Genomic DNA, 11,591 nt, shown 5'->3' with positions numbered 1-11,591 from the left:
AGTATGGACAGTACGGTTTACGTCTTCGGAGAAACGAATGCCATAATACGTAGTACAAAAAGTTGATTGGGTGTATTCCCCCCGCGAACAGATGGGAATAAGCATCACTTCATATTAATCATTCCCATTTGTCCTCGCCTCATGTTGGTGGCGGGGACAAACGGGAATACGCCGTCAATTGTGATTTGTGATACATATACTTTTGAACGTTGGCCTTTATGAAAGCGTGCCGTAATACTCGGGTATTACATATATATACGATGGCATGTAAATATAAAAACCATACACCAAAATGTGCAACAATTTATTATAAAAAATATTACATACAGTTGATAATTATTTCACTACATACTGTATTTAATACTTCATTCATCCTTATAAGAAATAAGGGGTGGTATGCTGTGGGGGCACTTCTCGTTCGGCGTCGGGCACTGCTTGGAATAGTTTTGCAACTCGGAAAGAGACGGTTTTGAACTCCATTATGGAGGCGACGTTGCCGCAGCGATAGCAATAGTTTGGTGCCGACCAAACGGTCACTAGCCGCTTGTCAAACATGTATTTGTAACCTGTGAACAACGGGGATGTTATAAATTGTTCCGAGCTATAGACGAAATTAAATCATTATATAAATCACCATATTGCAGTAGTGTATGTAAGTGATACGACGGTCATGCCAAAAAAATTGATGCTCTATGCTCATTTGTAGTATACTGGGAAGTTATTACACCATCGTAAAGGCTGGTTATTAGCTTATAAATAAAAAAATGGAACACCCAGTTACCAGTAATCATATTCATGATTATCGTCTGCCAGTTCCAAGAAAGAAGCTGATTTAACTGCGGTTAGTCAACATATATCCCAAATGGAGTTAAAGGTCTGTAGTGGTAATGGGCTTACCAACTCGCTGGGACACAGATCGCTGGGCTGGGTTACAGAGTATGTTACATTTTCAAGATAGTTGAAATTCGACTTAATGTCTTTTTATAGATGGCACCATCATAAGTTTCCCCTGTTTCTATTATAGTTTTGGCCAACGGGATTCTGTAAGTATGTAGTTCTTTCATACATGGAGGCTACCAAGGGAACTCACCTTCGTTGACGAGCTGATGGGCCCGGCATATCAAATTCAGATTATTGTAGTTCATAAAAAGTTCAGTCACGTAGCTGCCGAACAGCCATCCCGCGCCGCGGGGGCTCACCGACCTGGAAGCGCCGTGAGATAATAAAAAAATATATAAAGGACACTTCCGCCAAAAGGTTTATACAGTCGACGTCAAAGATATAAAGTGCAACTACTGAAAATAAATAACAAGGTACCCATTTAATAATTCTACAATCAAAGGAATAATAAGAGTTCTATGAACTAGTGGGAGTAAACGAAATGATTTCTACTTAAGAGGAAAGGAGACGACGTCACGTGACCGCTTCTCCATACAAACGTCCCCATTTTTCTCTCTGGATATTAACCTTATAGGACATATTTTTACGCAATTTGATAAATATTAAGAACAGGTATGCAAGGGGCATTTGATTTTTATCGAATTATTAATTATTATAAGAGTTTAGTGGCTTTTAAAAATTTTCACTCCTATATAATTCGTATAAATAATAATCAAAGAATCTAATAAAGTCAAACGAAGGGGCATAGGGGCTAATATGTATAAATTGTGTAAGAATATTTTCAGTAATGTCAATTGACAACATTTCATATTTTTAAGTGCTACTTTTTATTGTCTACATCGAAAAAACGCACTAATTTAAGGTACCCGTATTTTTTTTATTTTGCGTAAGTCCTATATTTTGGTCATAAAATCTATTTATATTGTTACTTGAAACAAAAGGGCGTATGTAACAAACGTCATTTGTGAGAATCGTGACGTCACGGATCTGTTTAATACACTGGAAAAAACGTTGAATTAATTTACGTTTGAGCATAGACAACAGTGCGAGTCACATAACTTCAAACGTTAAAAATAAAATCACAAATTAACAAGTGTCACAAACTTCAAAACTCAAGTCAAACGATTGGTTTTCATCCCGTTTTCAATAATATTTGTTTCTAGAAATGCCTCGTATTAAACATTGTTTTTTCAAAACATGCCAAAACAACACTGGTTTGTCGGCGAAAAAGAAGTTTTTTACTGTTCCGACGGACAATAAAGCTCAGTGGTGTGCAGCAGCCGGCTGGGATCATGTACCTACAAGGGCATTATTTATTTGCGAAGATCATCTGAATGTCGTGATAATTCAGTGTCGTAAATAATAAAATCACACAAGAAAAATATCCGAACAATGTGAACTGTTAGTAAACCATTGTCAAGTGTCACTGGTAGTGAAGTGACAATGACAATGACAATGTCAACCCAATCGGAAGTCATTTCTTTGCTTGTAGTGGCAGAACTGAAGCAGCTGGGTGACGTCAATTTCCGTTTTAACTATTTTTAGAGATTTTGAATACAAAAAATCGTAAAAAATATATAAAATATATTTTTTTGTAATCTACAGGAGCCCCTCTCGAAATGGTTTTCGATTTAGGGATATTGAAATTTTTGAAATGTTGTCAATTTAATATCCAGGGTGGAAAATTTACTACGTTTCTATGGAGAAGCGGTCGTCCACTATCGTTTTACACATTCGTACGACTGAGCTACGGTCGTAGCAGATAACATGGATTTCCCGGTATGTAGCGGAAACGCTTCGTAGAGACAAAACGACAACGTGTCGTGATTAGCGCTGAATGGGTTAACTACGTACCACATCTCTACGTCCGCCGGATCGGACCACAGCAGGTCGCAGAAGGCGCCCTTGTGGGGGATCTGCTGATTCCTGTCTATGCAGCGGATCTCGTCAATCATCGATATCTCTGGGGACAGTCCGCCGTGCACGCAGAGTACTGTCTCGTCTATTAGCTGTAACATGAAGATGATCTAACGTAAGCAATGGCCCCCTAGCCTAGTCGATCCTGTCGGCAGCTGCGATCATATATAACCATGGATACCGCCTTTAGGAACATTACCGTTCAAATTCTCGGGCCAAATTAGCACACATACACAATTACGCCTACATTCAAATAAGACGACGCGTTTACAGAGCCTGTAATCAAAGCTGGTAAACAAAATAAGAGTCATCTTTATTACACTAATGGTACATAGCTAAGTGTAGATGAAATGCATATAATGTCAATAACTACCAATCAGCGACATTAATCCGCTAATAACCTTCTTGCTGTACGTACTGGCCGCTGAGAGTTCGCGGTTCATATTTGATTAGAATATGACTTGGACAGGGATAGGTTTATGCCATACAGTGAAGAACCAGTCAAATAATTCACGTATAATAATTTAATGCAGATTAAAAGATAACTAGTTAAAATGTTGTTATGACATGACAGACTAACTCAACATTAGTAAATATATCATTGTTGTATAAATGTATTCCGCTATAATAAGTATTTTGTATATTTTATTATCAATCTGCATGGCAGTGCGAAGTCACGTTCAGGTATAGTCTGTCCGTTTTTCTAAGATCAAGTACGCCATAGTAAATGTATGGCGAACTTGATCTTAGAAATCGGACTGGCTATACAGTCTGCAAAATTTACATGGGTACACGAATCGGGTCAAAAATATTTGAACAGGCGGAGTCACAATAAATCCCCACTTTCAGTTCAGAATATTTTATATGTATATAGCCGGTCAAGCAAGTTTGTCAGTAGAATAAGGTGCAAAATTAAAATTTTGTATAGGACCACAGCCGTTCGCGCGCTTACATTTACTAAATTTGCCGCTCTTATAATATTTTAAACTTTCGCGTTTTGAACACATATTAACTCACATTATACGAAACGAAACTGATTTACGTCGGTAAATCAAGGCAATTGAATATAATTCGCGTTAGACCCGTCTATAATGTGAGTTAATATGTTTGCCGCTCTTTTCTACTGGCACGGAAATGGCTTGAGAGAGAACCTACATATATGTAACAGTAGAGGGTGGATTCAAATGATCAACATTTTCAGATAATGTGTGTATTTGTTAAATTAATTCAGTGAAAGCATGATAGGAAAAATGTATCTACATATAGGAGACCGGGTATGATTATCTCACGGGTTATATCTCATGAATAGAACATATTCTAGATATCTTGCCAGGCATCCACTCAATTTCATGTCTCTCTAATTCGACAGCTTTTTTCCATAGTTCTCTGCGAATAGCATCTTGTGGGAATCTGAATGGAAAGTAATGTAAAATGACAATACCAAATTTGATTATTAATTTGAAATAACTAGGTAGTTTTTTTATAGCTCCATCTCATGAAATAAAAAAGGAAAATACAAATCTGTAAGAAGGAATTTATTACTACATTTATAATTATATAGAAAATACCTAAACCAAACACAAGTTAATAAAATAGTCTACTTCATTTAGCATAACACCATCCCTATTATCCTCGCAATTTAAAAAGTCGTATGTGTTATGAAAGTCATATGCAGTTGTTACGTTTTAGCTTAGCACGGTAGTATTGAAAACAAATCGTCATGTTTTTTCCAAATTCTACTGAAGTTATCTGTTTACTACAAGTGAAAAGTGATTCCACTGTCCTTGGTATGAACTAAAATAACTTCTGCACCACTTCACGACACATGAATATATTTTTAATTACAAAAAAACGTTGTTTTTATAAATCAATTTACCCATTTGTCACTGACTGTCATCTCGGTGGTACTGAGATTGCCAATCGAGCAGTTTGTAAGTACCGCCTATCGCGGGGTAGTTTGCGTTGGGTCATAATTGAGCGGACAGAATACTTCCATGTATAGCATTTCGCTGGTCGGCAGTGACCCAGCCTTATATCGTCGTCTATTACCCACAACACATATATGCCTTATTGAGTTTACTGTGGGGCTAGGTCGATTTGTGTAAGTTTTCCCAATTTTTAATATATATATCTTTATTTACCGTAACTTTAAGATGGCGGAGCGGGAAAAATGCCGCGGGACTTAGACCCGAGTAACCGGGAGCATCTAACATTTTCTGTTTCAGTACTTTCGGCAATCGGGTAAAAACAGGACACGGGCTTCGTTTCCGTTAGTATAGTTGTAGTTCAGGGATCTCCAAACTTTTGATAAAGGGTTGTATCCTTGTGCCAAAACGTGTAATTGTTAAGAGCCCATCAACGTGCACACTAGCGCCAAAAAAGGAGGCCGCTACGTACAGTATTGTGTATTTAAGTACCTTTTGAATACATCAAACTAGTTTTTATGTTGCTGGATTCGTCGATCTAGGAACTCAAAACCAAAACGGCCGTTTTAACTTTGAACGCATAGTTTGACGAATCGAGCAACATAAAAACTAGTTTGATGTATTCAAAAGGTACTTAAAAACACAATACAGTACGTAGCGGCCTCCTTTTTTAAATACCTGTCGTTAAATTTGAATAATCACGATTATTTAGCAGTGGCGCTAGTGTGCTCGTTGATGGGCTCTTAATAACGAAATTTATTTTTATACTTGCCAGTCATTTTAGTACCTTGCCATTGCCACTTGTTGAATGCATGCTGTACTGAAATAAGTGACTTAGCTATTGTACATTAAACTTACCGCTGCCACTGTCAGTAGATCAAACACTCTACAGCAGTCCTTCCAAGCATTCACGTTGCCATATTTATTAAAACATTCATCGTAAAATCCGTACACTTTGGTTATTTGTGAGGTTTCATGGTTGCCCCGTAGCAACACGATTCTGAAATACAAAGACATTAATGGTTTAACGTGCAGGCCGTTTTTTTCGACATGCGTCGCTTAATGACATAGTCCGTCGGTCTCTTGCCACCATCAATGTGCCTGCTCTTCTTGAGCCGACTGGCATTATCAGAGATGATGGCAAGAGGCCCGATGGAGTGTCCTTAGTTCCTTGGAGCTTGGGACGGATGTTGGTGTGGGATGCTACCTGCGTAGACACACTGGCACCGTCCCACCTCCAACGGACTACTGTAAAAGCGGGCGGAGCGGCGGAAAGCGCCGAAATTCTAAAACGTAACAAATATAAGAGCCTCGGTAGAGAGTACCATTTTGTACCATTTGGTGTTGAAACTCTAGGTCCATGGGGTCCCAGCGCGCATAAGTTGTTCGCAGAAATCGCGAAGCGTCTGGTTGACGTAACTGGTGACCGAAGAGCTGGCGGCTACCTCGCACAACGTATCAGCATTGCGATACAGCGAGGAAATGCCGCCAGCATCCTTGGTACAATGCCTCAAGGGCCTATTTTAGATTTAAGCTAGTTATTAATTTCGTTTAGTAGTACCACTGTATATATATTGTATGTAAATAAATGTTTTAAATAATAAATTATGGTTTAACACATTATTTGAATTATATCAGTTCATTCAATACTTAAAGCACTTTATTTTATTGAGATGAAATCTAATGTAGGCTTCGTTCACACTGACGCGGATCCGCAGTGTGAGCGAGACAGTGCTATGCACATGATATAGCGATGTCCCGGTGGCGGCAGCGATAGTTATAATAATATCCCGTAGGTAAGACAAGACAGCCTAGTGCATACACATACAAAACATGTTGATACAGTCTGTTCGGAAAGAGAAGAGTCGTGGAATATTTTGGGCCCCATACATTCCACGACTCTTCTCCTTCCGCACAGACTCTAGGCTTACTTAAGTCTGAGCAGTTGAAAAGCGATAAGGCTCAATGTTTAATGAGCCGATTTTTATTTCGTTGTCAATTTCTATTCGCCAGATTTCGATAAAATTTGGTGGATAGGTTGTCCCGTATTATGGACAATAAAAGCGCAACATGCCCGTATGTCCTAATAAATCTTCCCCTGAGTTACGGAAACGTAAGGTATTGTCGTAACTCAGCGGAAAATTACCTATAATTATGATTTCGTATTTATTCCGCCCAGAATGAGGAGCTTTTCAAACCAGCCAAATCAACTTTAATTCAACAAAATATTAAAATCGGCTCTATTGTGCAAAGACTGCAAAGTACAATGGTACAACTCACCTATCTGGATACCTGGCTTTCAGAGCCAGGAGCAAGGTCAGTGTCTCAACACTATAATACCCGCGGTCCACAAAGTCCCCCATGAATATGTACTTGGTCTGCGGCACTTGACCACCTATGTTGAATAGTTCTTCCAAGTCATAAAACTGAAATGCAGGAAAGATAATGTAGTCAGTTAATGAGGATAGATAGATAGATAGAATACTCTTTATTGGCACACCTCAGTAAAAACAACACAATATACAATGAGATGCTCGTTTGTGAGCACATTTTGTGTCTTTTCCTAAATAATAACACTGAAATTATCTTTCTTATGTAGACTACAAGAAAATTAATTTCCTTCAACTTTGTCACAAAGCATTATATTTGAATACAAGAAAAATAATACCAGTGTTTTGTAAAGAACTTCTTCTAAGAGGGTTGAGAGAGATTATTTTGAGAACAGTTTTTTTTGTGAGGGACTTGAAATCTCATATAAAAACATTATAGAGTCTGTGCGGAAAGAGTTGTGGACTCTTTTCTTTCCATACAGACTCTAACAGACTAATTTGCCATGTCTTGTCAAATGAACTCTACTGTTATCTTTTGATGCACAGCATAAAAATCCATGCATATGAAGTTGTGGGCAACAGCTAGTAGTGAAGTAAGTTTACATAATTTTTAAATACAACTTACAAGAGATCAAGAGACTACATAAAAGACAAAACCCTGTTCTATGTGTTGAATAAACTCCGTCTATAGTTCGTTTTATTAGCATTAGAAAGAACTTGAAAGAAGGTAAGCGATCTTGACATGTCTTTTAATTGAAAATCGCTTTTTAAAAATCAGTAACTATTACTTATGAAAGCAGAAGAATATAAATGGTCGTATTAGATTCATAATTGTTACATATTTGCCGTAACTTATTTTTAAAATGTGTTTTTCAATTAAAAGACACATCAAGATTGTTTACCTTCTTTCTAATGCTAAAAAAACGAACTATAAGCTAACTTTCTACTAACTTGAACAGAACAAAGTGAGGCAGTGACATTATAAATGTTATATTTTCATAGAAATTTGACATTTACAATGATAACTACAATTTGTTAGGCTGCAGACTGGAGGAGGACACGGAGGCGAGCGGGGTGGCCGCTGTTGTCCAAAACAGGTTAATTCAAGTGTATACATTTTGTAACCAGGCGGGGCAATGCTTATTGCAAATGCCATGCAGAGTGACCCTGGTACAACTCGATTTGTGCTCATTCTTAATTTAATTTCATTTTCATAATATAGTGCAGAAGCACCCAAAAGTCTTGTTGAGATTCTCTAATCTACCCTCCTAAGCCCAATAGCAGCATCTCAAAAACAAATGATGTTAAAAATAGAATTTTCAGATCAAGAATGTAAGGTATATGTTTGCATTAAATTTTAATTTGAGATACCGCTAATTGGCTTAGCAGGGCAGTAATTTAGTTAGGATAAGTTTAACCCTTAAATTGGCAAGAGTAAAAATTTGTAAAAACAAGTAATATAGTAGCATACCTTTATTTAATACCGTCTGGGGGTCTACAGAAAAATGTAAAAAAAAATCCAGTATTATCGGTTTTTCAGAAAATCTATGTACATCACCATGCACGTTGCCAATTTTATAACCAGAAAAGTAACATTTTTGTATGTACACGCTGGTTACCGCTGCCAAGAAGCCAGTAAAATATTATATAAAAATTAACGTAAAATATTATGAAAAAACATCATTTAGTGTGGAACTGTCAAAAGAAATTTAGTATTTTGTTTCTCCGACGACGAAACAAAGGAGCATATTGCATTTGACGCAATAAAATTTCGTCTTTCCCTCCTTACAGTATTTTTCGGTCCACTCTCAGGAAAATGACCCATGTTGTTAAACCAAAGACTGTCTGTAACTCTGTAGGACGCTATTTCAGAGCCTTTTGTATTTTTTTTTTATGGCACAGTTGCTCAACTTTCATTTCATCGGTTACCAATCTTTGTCGCATTACAATGTCCTTCGAATAGCTCAAACGGGAAGTTCTAAAAGTGACCTAAAGCTGTATCAATTTCGGTTTTTTTTTTCAGGCTGGTAAATTTCACGTATTTATATGAAGCTCTTGTTACCCTAGTAGTTAATAGCGATGAGTGCTCAAGTGTAGTGTAGGCAAAGCATCATAAATAACTGTAGATGGAGAGTGTAGAACTCTATATGCTCGAAAGAGAATCAACGTGCTTTCGGAATTAAATCGTGCTTGATTATAAGTATTTATCGACCTCATCCTCGTCCGACAAGCTGTCTAGCAAATTTAATCGCTTTAAAGAAGAATTTAAAGCAGGTGGATCAGAGCTATCGTCAGAATAGAATTGTGTGAATGCGCGTGGGTCGGAATCTGATTCATAATCAGAACATACATTTTTTACAGGAATTAAAGCCAAAATCTTATGCGATCTACATAGTGTTAAGTACTACAAACAAAGAATAAGAAGCATACTGTTTAAAAATATTTTAAATGAACAAGGACACGCAAAATCGTCAGATTCATAACAAAAGTTAAGTACAGATAAGTTGGTAATGTACACCGTGGTTACCGATGTTTATTTACCGTGTACTTGGCAACGTACACGGTGGTTACCGTAGTTGAATGTAAGTACATCTTTGCAAACTTGTCAACGGTAACCGTGGTGTACATTCGAATTTACCAGTGATTATCTTTATTATTATGCCTTATGCACACAAAATTACCAATTATTCATATACTTTACCATTTTCTTATGAAACACAAAGCATAATAATCATAACTTGCATACAGAAAAGTTGTTAAAATTTTATAAAAATTATTAGAGGTACTGGCGAGCGTCACCGCTTCGAACTAATTTTTTGATAGCGACGTTAATTTCAAATTTTTGTCATGTCTCATATTTTAGTACTATTCATAACATCATTATTAAGTAGTTTCTGATAATAAAAGCTTAGGAAATTAGATATATTTATGACACGAATTTTTACCAACTAACGTACACGGTGATGCACAATGCCAATTTAAGGGTTAATATGATCTATGATCATCTTTAAAGGTGGGAGTAAGTTTAAGTTATTATATAGGCCCCGTGCATGAACTATAGTCATTTAGCCCACAAGATGGCAAAACCTACTATGCACAAGGAAACGTACCGACGAAACGGTAGATGGTAGCACTTGCTTTGGCAATGTATATGTGCACATATGTTTCCGATTCAGACCACAAGATTGTAGACCCTCCAACGCGCATGGTCCCTATACTTTACTTTGACTGCAGTTCTGTACCTATAAAACTGTTTCATGTTTACCTGTCCATGTATGTCCCCACACACCGTAACAGGTGTCTGTACCGGCTGAACGTTAGGCTCTTCAAGTAACAAATCACACACAATATTGCACAACTCCCGTAGATCGTCTTCAGGCAGGTATTTACACCGCTTTGCGATCTCGATCCACTTATCCACGTCAGTCATCTTAGCTAAATAGTAAATATACGATTGCGAGTTTAGGGAGTTCCCAGGATCTTGCTTACAGACCAGAACAAAGCTCGATGGCAAACTTGAACAAAAAAACTAAACTTCTCGAGACTACGAGATTAGGTAGAGGAGGATTCTTATTGACTGCTATATATATAAATGCAGTAGTTGTAATCGTTTTTGTATGCGGAGTGGTTCGTATATTAGTATAATGATTACAACAAGGCAAAAGTGTGTAGTGTAACGCAAAACTTGGGTGTAATAATGACAGTTCATACTTCATATGCCATGCAGCCGTCACTTTCCTGCACAGATACAGAAAATATACACAAATGGGCGATTTAATTTTTTTGTGTGCGAAAGTGCCTTGCCCAAACTTAGATTTGAGCACTTTAAATTTAAATAATGCCACAAATTTGGTATTCTTTCGTCTGCACCTCTATTTTAAGCCCGCTCCACACTCGTGCGAGAATCGCGGCGCGAAGCCGCGAACGCGAGTGTGGAGCTGAGTTCGCAGATATAGGCAATATCGGTTATAATCGGTGGTCGAAACCTCGGAGTAATTAACAATGGAGCCGCCATTAACAGGCGTTCCCCTCTGTCGAAAATAGGCGGCCAATGGTCAACCATATGTATGGACTGACGTTTATCTGACATGACGTACCTATACATTTGATGTTCCCCTCCCCCGCAAAAAACGGCAGACTATTTTGTACCGAAAATTTTAGACATGGCGTCTCCGTTGGTTATATCCTCTAAGGTCGAAACCGGCGAGCCAAATTGGCGTTTACGTCCACACCACATGATTTGATCAGACTATTTAATCAGATTGGCGAAAAATTTACTCGTCTGAGGGGCTACCGCGAAAACCGAAATTCGCAAATTGCGGGGATCTTACTCTTTTACTCCAATGAAGGCGTAATTAGAGTGACAGAGAAAAATGCCCGCAATTGACGATTTTCGGTATTGGCGGTAGCCCTACTGGATACGCCCGTAAGTGGAGTCCAGACGGGATGATCAAATGGACGGATTTGATCAGAAATGATCGGCGTCAATCTCCAATTATACTTGGTCAAGCAGATCTTG

General features: G+C 37.8%; 1 protein-coding gene across 1 annotated transcript; it reads right to left on the bottom strand.

Moving 5' to 3' along the window:
• Window positions 1–317: 317 nt before the first annotated feature.
• Window positions 318–10,761, bottom strand: LOC134805135 (serine/threonine-protein phosphatase 6 catalytic subunit). Its single transcript, XM_063778435.1, has 6 exons — window positions 10,338–10,761; window positions 7,023–7,168; window positions 5,601–5,742; window positions 2,755–2,909; window positions 1,091–1,203; window positions 318–566 (listed from the first exon to the last, which is right to left on the bottom strand). The coding sequence occupies exons 1-6, from the start codon at window positions 10,500–10,502 to the stop codon at window positions 376–378; spliced, it is 912 nt and encodes a 303-aa protein (XP_063634505.1). The 5' UTR covers window positions 10,503–10,761; the 3' UTR covers window positions 318–375.
• Between the last annotated feature and the right edge of the window lie 830 nt (window positions 10,762–11,591).

This window comes from Cydia splendana, chromosome Z (assembly GCF_910591565.1).
Source record: "Cydia splendana chromosome Z, ilCydSple1.2, whole genome shotgun sequence".
Taxonomy (NCBI): domain Eukaryota; kingdom Metazoa; phylum Arthropoda; class Insecta; order Lepidoptera; family Tortricidae; genus Cydia; species Cydia splendana.
This window is presented reverse-complemented; position numbering and strand designations above follow the sequence as displayed.

Excerpts from the sequence above, each read along its gene's own strand:
- LOC134805135 (XM_063778435.1), bottom strand. The coding sequence starts at position 10,502 with ATGACTGACGTGGATAAGTGGATCGAGATCGCAAAGCGGTGTAAATAC. Across the intron at positions 1,204-2,754 it reads CCGGCGGACGTAGAGATGTG|GTCGGTGAGCCCCCGCGGCG; the intron begins GTACGTAGTTAA and ends CGGCGCTTCCAG. Across the intron at positions 567-1,090 it reads CCATCAGCTCGTCAACGAAG|GTTACAAATACATGTTTGAC; the intron begins GTGAGTTCCCTT and ends CGTTGTTCACAG.